General features: G+C 32.4%; 5 protein-coding genes across 10 annotated transcripts in view; 2 read left to right on the top strand and 3 right to left on the bottom strand.

The window, feature by feature from the left end:
• LOC106626813 (clavesin-2) overlaps nucleotides 1-12,736 on the top strand; it is a 27,223-nt gene extending 14,487 nt beyond the window's left edge. Inside the window, exons 2-5 of one of the 3 annotated variants that reach the window (XM_014246649.3) lie at nucleotides 8,452-8,877; nucleotides 8,960-9,326; nucleotides 9,689-9,946; nucleotides 12,617-12,736. In XM_014246649.3, the coding sequence (XP_014102124.1) occupies nucleotides 8,579-8,877; nucleotides 8,960-9,326; nucleotides 9,689-9,946; nucleotides 12,617-12,655 (963 nt within the window). In that variant the 5' untranslated portion in view covers nucleotides 8,452-8,578 and the 3' untranslated portion in view covers nucleotides 12,656-12,736. Of the gene's footprint in view, nucleotides 1-8,051; nucleotides 8,157-8,451; nucleotides 8,878-8,959; nucleotides 9,327-9,688; nucleotides 10,836-12,616 lie in introns of those variants that run through there. The other 2 variants (XM_036374602.2, XM_014246648.3) reach the window with 2 other exon arrangements.
• Nucleotides 1,237-3,362, bottom strand: LOC106626815 (alpha-tocopherol transfer protein-like). 2 transcript variants are annotated; one of them, XM_014246650.3, is made up of 4 exons: nucleotides 3,052-3,362; nucleotides 2,365-2,927; nucleotides 1,907-2,279; nucleotides 1,237-1,699 (listed from the first exon to the last, which is right to left on the bottom strand). In XM_014246650.3, exons 2-4 carry the CDS (start codon nucleotides 2,664-2,666, stop codon nucleotides 1,430-1,432), a joined length of 945 nt encoding a protein of 314 aa, XP_014102125.2. In that variant the 5' UTR covers nucleotides 2,667-2,927; nucleotides 3,052-3,362; the 3' UTR covers nucleotides 1,237-1,429. The 2 variants fall into 2 exon arrangements, with proteins under 2 accessions (XP_014102125.2, XP_069964642.1); XM_070108541.1 differs by having other exon boundaries at nucleotides 2,365-3,362.
• On the bottom strand, nucleotides 5,550-6,789 carry LOC106626817 (alpha-tocopherol transfer protein-like). Its single transcript, XM_014246653.3, has 3 exons — nucleotides 6,399-6,789; nucleotides 5,963-6,335; nucleotides 5,550-5,884 (listed from the first exon to the last, which is right to left on the bottom strand). Exons 1-3 carry the CDS (start codon nucleotides 6,698-6,700, stop codon nucleotides 5,630-5,632), a joined length of 930 nt encoding a protein of 309 aa, XP_014102128.1. The 5' UTR covers nucleotides 6,701-6,789; the 3' UTR covers nucleotides 5,550-5,629.
• Nucleotides 9,606-15,596, bottom strand: part of LOC106626855 (retinol-binding protein pinta) — an 11,283-nt gene continuing 5,292 nt past the window's right edge. Inside the window, exons 4-5 of the mRNA XM_014246724.3 lie at nucleotides 10,896-15,528; nucleotides 9,606-9,965 (exon numbers count right to left, since the gene is read on the bottom strand). Of these exons, the coding sequence (XP_014102199.1) occupies nucleotides 15,274-15,528 (255 nt within the window). The 3' untranslated portion in view covers nucleotides 9,606-9,965; nucleotides 10,896-15,273. The remainder of the gene's footprint in view (nucleotides 9,966-10,895; nucleotides 15,529-15,596) is intronic.
• Nucleotides 13,757-15,596, top strand: part of LOC106626856 (glutathione S-transferase theta-1) — a 10,682-nt gene continuing 8,842 nt past the window's right edge. For 2 of the 3 annotated variants that reach the window (XR_011396231.1, XR_011396230.1), the window contains exons 1-4: nucleotides 13,757-13,952; nucleotides 14,021-14,123; nucleotides 14,173-14,492; nucleotides 14,564-14,718. Coding sequence is in view for 1 of the 3 variants with exons in the window: in XM_014246725.3 (XP_014102200.2) it covers nucleotides 13,838-13,952; nucleotides 14,021-14,123; nucleotides 14,173-14,492; nucleotides 14,564-14,703 (678 nt within the window). In the remaining 2 variants the exon portion in view is untranslated. Of the gene's footprint in view, nucleotides 13,953-14,020; nucleotides 14,124-14,172; nucleotides 14,493-14,563; nucleotides 14,888-15,596 lie in introns of those variants that run through there. The other variant, XM_014246725.3, reaches the window with a different exon arrangement.

The raw sequence follows: 15,596 nt of genomic DNA, 5'->3' as shown, positions 1-15,596 counted from the left end.
TTTGAATCAGTGTCTATGTATACATTTATAAAAATAAACAATTTCAGGTTATTGTATTAGCGCAGCAAATTATTTATATTGTATTTTTATTAACAAAAATGAGTGTTCTAATGCTACATGCCATGTTGAGAAATAAATTTCAAGTGTAAAAAACATTTGCCACCCACATTTTATTTTGTTGTGTACCATAATAGTACAAGTATGTATTTCTTATTGCCACCTAAGCAATATCTACAACGCGTACTGCATGCTCCCTGTCCAGGCATAGCGAAATATTCTTAAAGCAATAAATAATATTACAGGCTAGATCCGACCCTACCGACTAGCAACCTGGTTATCTACAAACAGGCATTTAGCTATCATTTACAGCTAGTCCGTCAACAACTTCGTTATAAAAAGATCTTGATCTTGATTTTTATCGATCAGTTTGTATGGCAGCTATATGCTATAGTGGCCCGATAAACAATTTGTGCGGATATGTTGCCTTGGACAATAATCTATGCAATTTTCGTGAAGATATCTTGTCAAGTAAAAAAAAAATTCCATAAAAAGGCTTGATTTTGATCGATCAGTTTGTGTGGCAGCTATATGTTATAGTGGTCCAATATTGACGATTTCGACAAATGCGCAGCTTCTTGTGGAGAAAAAGCGGGCATGCGCAAAATTTCAGATCTAAATTTCAAAAACTGATAATTAGTTCGCGTATATACAGACAGACAGACGTGCAGCATGCTTAATTGACTCACATCGTTACACTGATCTGTTATATATATACGTTTTCCTGTTCAGGGTATAATATTTTACAAATTAAGACAGAAAATGATACTTAAGTATATGCATATGTATTTCATATTTCATTCTAATACAACCAAGAAAAAAATCTCATTACTGATTACGTTATAATTTCTTAATCGAAACTAGGCTTCTTGGCGCTGAGCTTAAAAAAATGATCAAGCTCTAAATTGCGTTCGAGCGCATTTATGTATATACATATGTATGGGCGTTTAACTTTAAACTTACAACTCTAGAAAGAAAAACAAAAAACTTTGTGGCTGACATTCAGTTTTTGTGCGTTAATTTTACAATATAATGATGTATCTGTGTGACCACCAACTTCGACATCAAATTACAAAATTGCAAATGCTGTGAGGTGGTTAATTACGCGCTAGTACTTGTTATGCATTATGTGAAATACGTGAACAAAAAAATATATTACCGCAATTTTGTTGCTTTTAATATTTTCATGCATATATATTTTATTGCTAACTGTAAAATATGTAAACATCATTTATATTTATATAGTATTTTTTATTGCTAACATTCATTCAAATAGTTTTAAATAAGTAAAATTATGAAAAATAAAGTATTATGCTAATTGCTTTGGTTGACCGTCATGCACTGCATACAAGTATAGTGTGCCGTACAGTCTTTAATCGACTTCCAATTGGCGAAAAGAACCTTCGGTGCCTTGCAAAACGCTGGTATCTTCGATCAGTTGTTTCACTTGCTTTAATTTTTCATAACCTTCAGTCACGCCATATTGTTCCTCATCCTCAAAGAATTTTTTGTATTCATTCAATTTTTGCCACCATTCATCAGCCAGGCTCCTCAGATCACAATCACCACCATATTCCTTGGGTAGCACATGTTTGGGCACGTGTTTGTAGAGATCCCCGAAATTGGTACCGTGCACATAGAACTGTGTGGAGAAATATGAAAGTAATATATTATAAAAATTAGTATTCTTTTAAGCGAAAATTTTTTCGACGTTTCATGAATTTTTCATTATAAAATTCAAATTTTAATATCAAAAACCAAAATTTTTTAGTATAATATAATGTTCAATTATTCTTTAAATGTGCTATAACTGTATGCATAGTAAGTAAATAAAAATATTTCAACTCACCCTATCTTTCAACTTTGCACTTATCACACTCTTCACCATACCGAATAATTTTTCGAAAATCGGCAGCACATTGATGAAATGGAAGCCCTTCATGCGTGTGGGCGCCGCTTTATTGACGAGTATGGTCAATTTGCGCACGAATTCCGGTTCGAAATTCATGAGCACAGCCTTTGAAATATTACCCAGATCAATGATGAACGTGTAGCCAGCGATGAACACGCGATCATTCTCCTGCATTAGTATATCAATGATCATTGAGCCGACTTTCAGCACATCATTGATCGTATGTAGATCCATATTGAATTCGCTGGGTCGCAGCAGCACCACCAACGGACCACCCTCACAAACGGGTTCAGGCAAAAAAGATGCAGCGCTGTGAGAAATTTTCAAAATTTACTTGTATTTTCAATTTATTAAATGTTTGACTAATGACAAAGTTTTTTTTTTTGGGAGCTTACCCCGCTTTAACGATCGCCTCATATTTTGGCTCACTCAAATTCCGATTGCGAAAAATTTCCGGCATGGCAGCGCGTAGTATATAGAAGTTTTCCAATTTCTGTTTTGCCTTCTCCAGGCTGAACTTGGAACCGCGCAGGAAGGCCATCAGGAATTGATCGTCGGTGCGCGCGCGCAAATGTGGCTGCTTTTCAGCCCATTCACGCAAGGTATTCACAAAGTAGTCATTGTCATCGGGCTTCTCATTCAACTCTTCGGTGGCTGTCTTTGCCAAATCGTCGGGTAGTGGGCGTAAAATCACCATGCTGCTATTTATTGGCTATATTCAGGTGTGTGGATTTGCTGTTAATATGTTGTGGCTGCTGGGCGGCTAATGTGTGATGTGCTGTCTGCGAAGCAACTGAAATCGTTCGACACTGGTGAGCCGCTATTTATTTAATGCGACGGTTGTGAAGAAATCTTCCGCTTTTTTATTTTCGGTTTGCTGCACTGTTCGTGTCTAAGCGCTCACTCACTGTATCACTGTATACATTTGTGCGTACGCCGCCTTTAAGTGTTGACTATGCTGCAAATTGCAAGTTTTTGACCATTTGAAGATGCCGTTAGTAGGGTTTTTATGTGCACGCATGCGCATAAAGCGCTCGAAGAAGTGCATATGAAATATGAAACTTATGTGCTCACATACTTACAAACATGCACATGCAATGTAAAAATAGCATTTGTTAAACTCTTGGGTCTGATATTTTTAAGTACACTAGAAATAAAAAAAAAATTATAATTTGAAGCGTTCACGTGCTGAAATTGAAATTTTCTCTAAAAAAAAACAACAGATAATCTCTCGTGCATTGCGGCTAGTCATTCATAATTGTAACACTTTCATTGAAGCGTTGATTTTTTAGTATTTCACTCTTCTGACTTTTATTGCTACTGTTTCGCATGCTTTACTTTTGGTTTTCAGTGTCATAAAACTAAACAGAAATCACAATAAATGTAGTTTAATTGTTGCGTTGTGGTTTCACAAAAACATAACGCTCAAAGCGGAATGCTTACATACGAGGGCGAACCATGTAGTGCTCGAACTGAATATAAAAGCGTTAAAGATTTAATTTATACTATTTACAAAAATTGTGTAATTTTTTAAAAAAATGTCCAACAATATTCAGTGGCTTTGTAAAAGTCTCCTAACCACTTTTTGAATTTAGCAAGAGAAAATAACTTTCGGAATTATAATCTGCTGCATATTACGCCGCATGAAAGGAAATCCAATCTTATGCCAATGTTTTTAACAATTTCAATAAAACTTTTTTTTTTTATTTGTGACCAATTGTAGCAGGCCATTTTGCATTTAACTCTGAGTTGTGGAATTTTTTTCTGCTATAGCGCATACTTTATACGAGCATACTACTCGAAAGTGTAATCCAAGTTGGCATCCATGTTGACTTGGGTTGGGCCACGTACTTTTTAGGCTGTCCTCGTATACTAACTGCAAATACGTAACTAACCGGTTGTCTGCGTTCATAATATTGCCCATTTGCATGTAAATGTATATATATACTAGCAAAAAAAAAAATTAACTACCCCCGTTGTAAAGTAGTGTGACAGTTAGTTTGCGTACATACTTATCTACGTATATATAGTACATACATATTTGTGGTTAAAACTATTTTTTATTTATTTATTCAAGCATTGTTACTGTGCTCAAAAATATTGCGCATCTTTCAATATTTTTGCTATTTTCTTTCTATATTTTTTCTATTTTTTTCCATTTTTTTTTTAATTTAATTTTATTTTTTTTTTGTACACGGTCTTTTTTCTCCAAGACGCTGCTCATTGTTGGAAACGCCGATATCGCACCACAATACATAGCAATAGCTGCCATACAAACTGATCGATCAAAATCAAGTGCTTGTATGGAAAACTTTTTTATTTGACAAGATATCTGCACGATATTTGACATGAATCATTGTTTAAAACAACGAATACATCGTTCACATAGGCCAACTATAGCATATAGCTGTCATTCAAACTGATCTATCAATAGCAAGATAAAGATCTTATTAACAAATACCCTTTTGTGCTATAAGAAATGCACCTGTGAAGGATATTATAGCTTCGTTACAAGCGAAGTTAACATTTTTTCTTGTTTAATAATATTTAAATTTTATATTTTCGAGCACAAATTGAGTGTCTAACGGTGGCTTCCATAATGACCTATGACAACACATCCGCCCATGCTTGCTGTGCCGTATTTCATGTGTACAAACATTTCTGTACGCTTGCCTTTTTAGCGTTAGCGGTTAGCTTAAAATGGCAGCTGCACTTATAAAGCAAATGAAACAAATAAAGCTATAAAGTATTTATTTCATTTCATTGCTTTCATTTAAATAAAACATACACACATGCACAAAAAATCTATTAAAAAAGTATAATAGCAGAGCACAAATATAAACAAGCCAAGAAGAAATTTTAAATAAACTTAAATAAATAATTACTTTTATCATAAGAAAAAAAAAACTAGACACGCAATGATTCACTTTTCCTTTTTTAATTCAATTAACAAAGCTTTGGTTGAGCGAGGTGCTTTTGCGCTAGATCAAAGATTAGATAGGCGATTCTAGCAGATAACATCAACAATTGCTCAATTTAGTATAATAATTTTTATTTAAATATATAATTATATATAAATTGTATTTATTTCTGAAAATCACCTCAAACTGCCCAACTCAAGCGTAAATATATTTTTCTAACAACCTACCGCGAACTTCAGGCAATAGATTAACGATTTTACGAATGTACGAATGTACGAATGTGTTTACAAGTAGTAGTAGAAATTATTTTCTTATCGAGTGAATTTTTAATCTAACCGGTTCTTGTGACGTCACATTAGCTGAACATGCAAAATGTATAGGCCGAGTTGCCGCATTAATTCTGGTTCTTTTATAGACTAATGTATATATGTATATACATACATAGACAGGGCTAAGTAGTTCTTTCTGCCGTATTCTTTTTTGCTATTGATTATAAAAACACTTGCTAAAATTTCGTTTACACCACAAACAGAGTTTTAAGTAACTATTATTGTTGTATTATACTTGCTAACATAAATGCTGCATACTTATTTCGGATTATCCATAATAGTGTTCTACAATCAATAAAAAAACTTTACTACATTCGTTAACTGCTATTTATTTTTTTATTTTTCGAAAAAAAGCTAAAACATTTTGCTAATAGACAATACAGAAATAATAGTTTTACATGCTTTTCCATCTAATCAATATCAAGCTTTCGGAATGTACCCTCTAAACCGAATATGGAGTTCATATCCATTCTTTGACCTTGCCTTAACTTTTCGTCAACGCCATATTTATCATTCTCTTTAAAATAGTAATTAAAATCCTGCAAATCGTCTACAAGTTTTTTTGTTAAATCGGTTAATGAACCATTCGAGCCGCCATATTCTATTGGTAAATACTGCTTGGGCACATATTTATACAACTCCGCCATGTTGCGGTGAATGAAGTACTGAAATTTCAAAAAATGTTGTGGTAAATGAAAAACGTATAATATTAGACTGGTTTAGACTAGTCTTCAATGACATACCCTTTCTTTTATATTGGGCGGAAAGAGATTGCGTATAATATTGAGTGCGGTGTAGGCCTCTTTGGGTGCATTTATTATATGTATACCCTTAATGCGTATAGCAGAGCCCTTCATGCAATATGTGCTGAATTGTTTGCCTGTGACCGGATCGAATTTTGACATTGCACTAATGCCGACTTTGTCGACATCAACAATTTCCATGTAACCGCCTATAACATAAGCATCGGTGCCGACTATAGTTCTGTCCGTTACCATAGCGATGTATCGACAGTAATCCTTAACGGTAATTGGTAAATCATCTATTATTTTATAGCGGGAGAAGCCAATAACTGGACCACCGACGCCTAATGTTTTTGGCAATGCAACAATGCCGCTGAAAGAAAAACCAATTCACAAATAAAAACGAAAAAATTAACTAAAAATATGTGAATATCACCCTGATCGTGCGATAAGTAAATTCTTCGGATCTGCCAACGTATTATTTATGAAAATATGTGGCAACATTGTGCGTATTGTGTAGAAGTAATCTATTTTTGACTTGGCCTTCTCCAAACTGTACTTGCAGCCGCGCAAAAAACTGACCAAAAATTGATCGTCAGTGCGTGCGCGCAAATGCGACTGCTTTTCGATCCATTCGCGTAAAGTCGCTATATCCTGTGGCACACGTTCGGGCACCTCGTTCAGCTCCTCAATGGCGATTTTCTGCAATTCAGCGCTTAAAGGACGTATGTCTGCCATATTATTTTAAATTATTTTATATTGATGTTTTTTTTCGAGTTTTTTCGACGATGTGTGTCCCGTTCGGACTGTCCACTGTAGAGATTTAAATGCTACTGACTGTTTTATGCGTTAGTCAAGCGTTTCATTGCGTTGTTAAACGAAAAAAGATTATATCGATTTATAATAATTCTCATTTAAATAGATATGTTAACGTTTTTTAATTGTGGTAAAATTGTAAAAAAAAAGTGTTTCCACACAATTTCAGCAATTCCACGTAATTTGCGTTGATTCAATATCTAAAAACGATATTATATAGTATATATATTTGGTGTTTGTTTTTGTTGTTTCCGAGAACGGATATACATACAATGTATTACGCTTGGCAAAGCCTTAATTACATTTTGTCATATACTGAGAAAATCAGTTCAATGATGTTTCCGGAGCCACCTTGTAATTGGAGATAATGTTATCAACGCAATTTTAAGAGCTGCGATGTTTTTTATTTCTAAGCTTTGCTCGCGTGGTTTGCAGAGCAACTTACTGTTTTTCTAGTTCTGGGGGGGGGGAAGGGGGTCTATGCCTTAAATTACCATCGGAACAAAAAAAAAACGTTAACTTCGGTTGCAGATTACCCTTAACAAATAAAAACAAAAAGCTTTCTTACGTGAACTTGATTTTGATCAGTCAGTTTGTATGACAGCTTTATGTTATGGCAGTTCATATAAGTAGGCGGTACCGACGAAAGAGCAGCTTCTTGCAGAAAAAAAGCACTGGATTGGCATAAAAGTGTATCAAACGCTAAACTTAACCGTTAATGTCCTTTGAGTTACATTAGATCTGTAATAAACTCATTTGTGAATCTTTAACGCTGTTCTCTTAACATTATAGATATAGGCCATTCGGAGGCAGCCTTAATTTTTCAAGTGACATCAAGACGCATGCCAAAATGAAAAAATTTCTTAATTGCAAATGTGCTACTTTCCTAGGCAATGAACAAATAAAAGAGATTCCAGTTTCAGCCGAAGTATGTTTATTTCAGTAGGTGACTACAATATCGGTTTAACCGTTATAAATTTATTTAATGATTTCTATATTGTAAAAGCCTTAAGAGAATACATACATACATATGCATTTATTATAAAGCCGTAAATTTGTGTTCGTATGCATATGCAGACTACATGTATTACATATCTAATCAGTAGAAAAATATATCTACAACAAATCATTAATCGACATTAAATGCTGTAAAAAAATCCAACTTTTACTGGCAATGGAGAATCGGCTGGAGTGTATTAATTTCTAATCAGAAAAAGGGTGGTGACGAGTGTACGGTACATTTTATTAGCGCATTTTGCGACTGCGTTTTGCAGTCAGTTTAAAGTTACGTTTCGAGAATAATGTTGGCATTATTTACAAATAAACAAAGAACAGGAAGAAAAAACCACAGTTAATCCTTAAGAAAAAGAAAACACAGGCAAGATTTAAAAGAGAGATAACTTTTTTTAAAGTAATTGCAATAAATTTCTTTGAAATAAGTGAAGTGCATGAATGTGTTTGAGGCGTACAATAAGCCGCCGATAACTCCACATAACGGGTGTTAATTTACAATTATTACACACCTGTGTCATTTGTCTGAAAATCTGTAAAAAAAAATCATTTGTGAAAATGTAGTATGAATAAACAAAAACAAGAGCAAAAGCCAAAATGAAAAAGTTTTTCATTTTTATTTATTCAAAATTCTAAATATATTCTAAAATGTCTACTTGCAGCTAAATAATATTTTAAATCACCGTCAAAGAAAATCGAAAGCAAAAACATTTGAAAAATTCTTTTGGCCCAGCTAAATTGTGTACTTAATATCATTTCCGGCACGAGAACAAATTCTCCATACATATAATGTCACAAATTCGCCCACTGGCACCCGAGCTGGCTGCGGTCGCGCGCACCGAACTCAATGAACTAGAATCAGATATTGCCAGCAAAACTATAGAGCTGCGTCAGTGGATTGACGAACAGCCATATTTGACGGCGCGCACCGATGATCAATTCCTTGTGGGCTTCCTGCGTTTCTGCAAATACAATATGGATGACGCAAAGAAACGTATCGACTACTATTACACATACAAAACAACAGCTGGCGATTTACTTAAGTCTCGACGCATTGACGATAAAGTATTTGGCATTTGTCGTGCGGGGTTAGTTTATTATTTATAGCGAATTTATTGAATATATGTATGTATTATTAATTAATTTTCCATGTTTTCATTTATTCCATAGCATATTTGCCACGCTACCCAAACCCGTGGGTCCAGGCGGTCCACGCATACATTTCACACGTATGGGTCACATTGATACTTCCCTCTATACGGCCAAAGATATCTTCCGTTTCATAATGTTTCGTTCTGAAATTGAGGCCAACACCGATGATAATTGGATTATTAGTGGTGTGCTTGAAATAATCGATTTTTCAAAAATCCCTTATGCATTGTTGCGTCAATTCGAAGCGAATTTGTTTAAAAAGATGGCCGCATTCTTAGAATATGGCGTTCCCACCAATCTGGTGGGCACACACATCGTAAATGCTTCCATGGATGCCCAAATCATATTGAATTTGGTGCGTCTGGTTATGAAACAAAGAGAATTGGTGAGTTAAAACACATACTAATAAGTAGAAGTTTGAAATATTTACTGACACATAAACTTAAGCTATAAAGCATACGTCTACCAGAACAGCATGTTTAATATATTACCACTTTTTTGACACAGGAAAGCTTTTTAGATTGAACTTAAACTTAACATTTAAATGATGAGATAAAATGCAGATTAGTTTCAACTTAAGTACTTTTAAATTTCGTGAGAATATGCACAGACCACAGACATAAAACTAGATTAATCCGTTAATTTATAGCAGATTTTCTTTTCACCATTAGTCGGGTGTACACATTAGCACTGGCGGCTATTTCGGTTCAATTTCTAATACTTATTGTTCGTATATCATTTGCACAGCTCCACATACACTCTACGCTGGAGTCACTGCATAAGGCAATTGGCAAGGAGTATCTGCCCGTCGAATATGGTGGTAATAATGGCACCTACGAAGAAGCCATGGTAAATTTCGAACAACAGCTCAACGATTTTAGCGATTATTTCGATGAGGATGAAAAGTATGGTGTCGATGAGACATTGCGACAAATTGAGCCAACAGTTGGTCCGGCTGCTAATAAGACGCCGCCCACACCAGTCTCGCCGCCATCGCCTAAATGTGTGAGTGTACCTGAAGAGTCTTTTCGTAAATTAAATATTGATTAAATTGAAGCAAATGAACGAAACAAATTAACTAATACAAGAAAAGTACATTATAAAAATAACAAAATAATAAATTCGAAAGTATAAATGTAAAACATAATTAGAAATTATCAAAAACAAAATAATTAATACTGGATGAACAGCAACGTTAACAACTTTGAAGCATTTTGCGTTTTTTGTGCGTTAGTTAAAAAGTGCAAAATAAAAGAAAAATGTATAAACTAAAATTGAAATAACTAAAAAGCAACAGTTCGTAAATAATTTACTGCGTAAATAGTAAAAAAAAAAATGTTTTAAACGAGAACATGCAATTTATTTAGCGACGTGTTATATTTATAACTAAGTTTTCATACACGAAGGAAACAAACAACATAATAGAACAGCCAACGCGAGCGATAAGTAAACAGTAAAAAATGGTGAAAGTAATAGTATATAGAGCTAAAAGCAGCGGAACAAATGCAACTATCGCTACTATTTACTTAAATACTGGCGTCGTATTCACATAAAAGCTGTAGTATACATACTAAAATATGTATACTATATATACATAATACATACAGAGAAGCTATATATTATATACTGCATATATAAAAATATAAACTCATTTTTAAAGGCTTCATTTATATTAAACAAAGTTATTTTTGGGAAAGATTTTTCATGGATGTATATATTTAAACGCAAAGCTATATATGTATATGGTGTATGTTTTTGGAAAGAGTAAATAACGAGAGAAATTAAAAAAATCCAACAAAACGAAACTATTTACTACAAATGGAGATAACATACACATACATATGATACACACAAAAACCAAAAAAAAAAAAAATGTTAAAGTGTACATTGTAAATCACTCATTTTAGATATACAGTTATTATATACATATATATTGTGGTGTGTTTATCATTACCATTTTAAGTAAAACTAAAAACTAATTAACAGTTTAAATATTAATTGTATTCAAATACGCGAATTCCATTTTTTGTGTGCATATTGTCTTAAACCACTAGGCATTTAATTGTTAAACGTGTTCGAAATATTGCCTATATATATAACATACAAAACCGATGAGATTTTTCAGTAAGCTCTAAATTATTTTCTCTTTGAAACTTAAGTACAACTGTCCGTGTTTGTTTATTTTTTTAGTTGGACTAAATTGGTTTTTGTTTTCATTTCGTTTATATAAACAAACTCATTTGATGTTCATAGCATTTATGTATGCATATGTGATTTATTGATATTTCGTAAACGAAAATTAAAATTTTACTTATTTTTCCAATTTACGAGCCAAATGAAAATCAATAAGTACAAAATACTTTAACGCTTTTGGTGTATTTAAAAATGTGTTTTATTAAAATTTATTTGTGACTTCTTTGCGGCTATCAAATATTTTATATTTGTTCAAAAGAATTTTTATGAACGCTTTCGATGTATTTAACAATATTTCTTGATTTTAGTATAATATTAAAGTCTTACAATATTTATAATCTTTGAGCTAAAACAATATAATCACTAATAATTTTTAATAATATATATTTTATATTGCATATATTTTCATATTAACAAAATATGACATTATAAATATACTTACATAATATAATATGTATATTAATATTTAATTTCATTAAGTAATGTACTCATAATTGCAATTTTAGTACGGTTTATGAGCCTGAACCATATTTGAATTTTAAGATATTTTTTTACTTCTCATACTATGACTCACATCTTGTCATAATTCTAATAGCTTCTGGCAATAATGTAGCTCTTTTGTTTTAATCTCTATCTACAAACTGTACATACAAACATAATAAAACATAAACATATTTTAACGCCCTTAGATCAATTGTCGTTGAAACTAATTACGTTAAATTTTAGTTCATTAATCGCGTTCTCCAATCAAGCAAACACCTATACAGTATTCAAGTGAGACATTTAATCTCAATCTCTCAATCGATAAGCATGAATTGCTTTGCTAGGTAACAAAATGTTGTGAATTGCTTTAAATAAATTACGTACAATCTCCCCGCGATCTAATCTTTTTTTTAAAGGATTTAACAGTGCTATAAAAATATAAAACCGAGACTTAGATTAGACTGTGAATATTTTATGTTGTCGGAAAGTATATACAAAATTATATCAGAATCAGCGGCAATTGAAACTTTAAAAAAGTTTCGAATAGCAATTTTGTAGACTTTGAATAATAATACGAAAGAAAGAGTTTAATATAAATCGCACTTGGAACAGTAAATCTCATAGCAACACATACATATTATGGTACAAAATCGAAAATATATTATTTATCACGTAAATTCACTTATGGTTCAGGAAATCCCGTACTATTTAGCGCTCTTCCGCCATATTTCGCACACATCATTTGTCAAATTACTTAATTTTAGTATTTAAAACATTTTATTTTATTTTATTTATAATTTTTGTGCACACGTTATCTTAATTTTTGCTTAAATATATATAAAAAGCATACTTTTAAGTTATGTTATGTTCATTATTTTTCATATATAACCTTTTTTTAAATTTTATATTTTTTTCAAAATTATTTAATTTTAAATATCAACACATCCTCTCATTACCCTGCCATCTTTTTAATTACAAATTTACATTATTTATTTTCAGAAATCTTCCTTCAATATATGGAATTTATTAAGTTCATAAAAATTGTCATTCAATCACTATAAATACCTTACATAAGTAATAAAAGAAAAAAATGGAAAATATATTACAATTTGAAAACAATGAGTTTTTACTTTAAGAAGTGTGTTCCAATGCAATTGGGTTGCAAGTAAGTAATTTTATTTTGCAAAGTTATTAAACGGGGATTTTCGGGAATAAAAAAAAAAAATGCTCCAATTCAATTGTTTTAAAATTTTAATGCTATATTTATAGATATTTTAAGAATACACAGCAAATTAAAAAAAAAAATTATATATTTTTCGAGTTACATGCGATCTTCGATGGCGCTAAAGAAACAATCCTGCACTGCTGCAGTGATTTCAAATGATAGATTTCTGAATGAAACCTATAAAAAAAAGTCTCTACTAGAAGAGATTGTATTTGCAATGCTCCACGGTCGAACAATAACAAAATATTAAAAATTGACAAAATGGCAACGTTTTAAAAAAGAAGTTGAATTTCGATAGTTTTCGACCTGCCAAATTCGATTTCTGATGAGAGTAAAATACTGGTAGGTCATGGTTTGGAGAGCTATGTATATACAGAATATGCAGGAAAAATTTGATGGGATCCTTTATTCCTGAGTAAGCACTCAAGCACTCAAGCACATTTGAAAGGAGTAGTTTTAAAAAAAGCCCATTTAAAGATAAACCTTTAATGCTGATTAAACTGAGTTTCTACATTTTAGAAGGCTACAGCACAAAAACTTTTTGAGACATCGATTTAAAATTTGAGTATGTTACTTTTGAAGGTATAAGCAATCGAAATATGAAACAAATTGATTTATTTTTAATTTCACTTTAGGTATGCCCTTAAAAATGAAAATTATTTCAAAATTAATAGTGAGTTTGGAAACCTATCTTACCGATCAGGCAGCACGTTTCGTAATAAAACTATTCCCATCCACTAAGCTTTTAGTTAGAAAAAGCTTTCTATACACAATTTTTACTTGATTTAGTTATGCACTAATTCGTAACACAAGCGCAAAGTAAATAACAAATTATTTAAAAACAGCGATAAAACAAAACAGCACAATATCTAATTGATAGTGTGTGACATAGAAAGAGAATGCATTAAAAAGCTTTGAAACGAACTTTAGACTCAACTATGCGGAGGTGTATATATTCACAATTAGGAAAATAAATTATTTAACAAAATACTACAATGACGAAGCTCAAATATTACTACGATTTAATGTCGCAGCCCTCACGCGCCTTGTGGATTGCATTGCGGTTGAGTAAGATACCATATGAAGACTGTCCTGTTGCATTGAGGAAGTGTAAGTATATATGGTGCATTCGGCAAGAACTGTAAACATACTACAACTATTTTAATTAACGCTTACAGCCGAACAATTGAAACCGGAGTACCAACAAATAAATCGCTTTCAAAAAGTGCCGGCACTCGTAGATGGCGACTTTCATCTAGGTGAGAGTGTAGCGATGGTTAGGTGAGTTGTTAGCAACAAAGGTGGGAAAATGTTATTATTGTTGTTTTAGATACCTCGCCGATAAGGGTCAGTTCAGTGAGTTACTCTATCCGAAAGCATTACAACAGCGTGCACGCGTTGATGAATTTCTCGAATGGCAGCATTTCGGTGTGCGTTTGGGTTGTGCAACATATTTTCTTGATATGTGGTTACTTCCCATTAACGGTATAAAACCGAAACCTAGCGCTGAAAAAGCGGCTATCTTAAGTAGAAAAATGGAGGCACAATTAAAAATTTTAGAGGAGATTTGGTTGAAGGATACAAAATTTGTGGTGGCCAATGAAATGACTGTGGCCGATTTATTTGGTGCTTGTGAAGTGGAACAAACAAGTGAGTAAAGAATTTCATATAAATACATATATTAAAAAAAAAAATAATAAAATATACTTTTTTTGTTGTAGAACTAGCACACTATAATGTTGGTAAGAAATTTCCAAAAATCGCCGAGTGGATGCAACGTGTTCGAGAGCAAGCAAGTCCACACTACGATGCCGCACATGAATTCATATATAAAAAGTCTGCCAAAAAACCGTCCAAATAAGATTCGTGATGTTAGGTATTAAATGTTTTTTCATACAATTTGTAGTAATTTTTGTTTCAAGCATTTTGTGTTCATTAATGTTAAAAACAAATATTTGTTGAATGCCTTGTAGTCTTTAGTAGTAGACTAGTAGTCTGGTTGAATAAAATGTATCTATGTATTACCTAGGCAACGATTTATCCAATCCAGCTGTATTTTTTTAAGCATATAACTAGGATTTACTTGTAAAACTAAGTTTGAAATAGTTTATGCCACACCAGTTGTTGTTGTGATTGTTTTTTGGTCTTTTTTGAAACTTTCAAGTTACAAGCTCAGGTCCGTTCGAGTTATATAGACCCGACGTAGTTCTTTTGCTTCTTTTTATAGTAATTCTCATTCGTTTTAAAAATTGACATTTAAATATTTTATTATTTTTTGTTTTGTACATTCCATATACTCTTCAGCTAATATTGCGAATTTCACAAACTTGTAGAATTATCTTAATTGTACATACGAGTATAACAAGTATATACAATAATGACAAGTAAAAATCTCATTTTATTAAATTATAAGATAAACAACACATAAACACTAGTCAATATCTAATTTTCTAAATGAGCCGTCTATACCGAAAAGTGATTCGGAATTAATTGGACGGCCACGTCTTAATTTTTCATTCGTACCATATTTGATTTCCTCTTCAAAATATTCCTTATAACTAAGTAATTTCTTCTCCCACTCTTTGATGCCGTCCTCCAGTGTTCCATTGCTGCCGCCATATTCGGCCGGTAGACACTCTTTGGGTATATGCTTGTAGAGGGATTCGAAATTTGAATGCAGGTGGAACTGTAAATGTGGATAAATAACAAGAATTATCCAAGAGAAAATACCAATATATATACAATATGTGTATA

The sequence above is a fragment of the Bactrocera oleae genome, chromosome 4, assembly GCF_042242935.1.
Source record: "Bactrocera oleae isolate idBacOlea1 chromosome 4, idBacOlea1, whole genome shotgun sequence".
NCBI lineage: Eukaryota > Metazoa > Arthropoda > Insecta > Diptera > Tephritidae > Bactrocera > Bactrocera oleae.
Note: the sequence above shows the minus strand (reverse complement) of the source record. Positions and strands in the feature narration are given on the sequence as shown.

Excerpts from the sequence above, each read along its gene's own strand:
- LOC106626815 (XM_070108541.1), bottom strand. The coding sequence starts at position 2,666 with ATGGTGATTTTACGCCCACTACCCGACGATTTGGCAAAGACAGCCACC. Across the intron at positions 2,280-2,364 it reads GAGGCGATCGTTAAAGCGGG|CGCTGCATCTTTTTTGCCTG; the intron begins GTAAGCTCCCAA and ends AATTTCTCACAG. Across the intron at positions 1,700-1,906 it reads GTGCAAAGTTGAAAGATAGG|TTCTATGTGCACGGTACCAA; the intron begins GTGAGTTGAAAT and ends TTCTCCACACAG.
- LOC106626817 (XM_014246653.3), bottom strand. The coding sequence starts at position 6,700 with ATGGCAGACATACGTCCTTTAAGCGCTGAATTGCAGAAAATCGCCATT. Across the intron at positions 6,336-6,398 it reads TTACTTATCGCACGATCAGG|CGGCATTGTTGCATTGCCAA; the intron begins GTGATATTCACA and ends TTTTTCTTTCAG. Across the intron at positions 5,885-5,962 it reads CGCCCAATATAAAAGAAAGG|TACTTCATTCACCGCAACAT; the intron begins GTATGTCATTGA and ends TTGAAATTTCAG.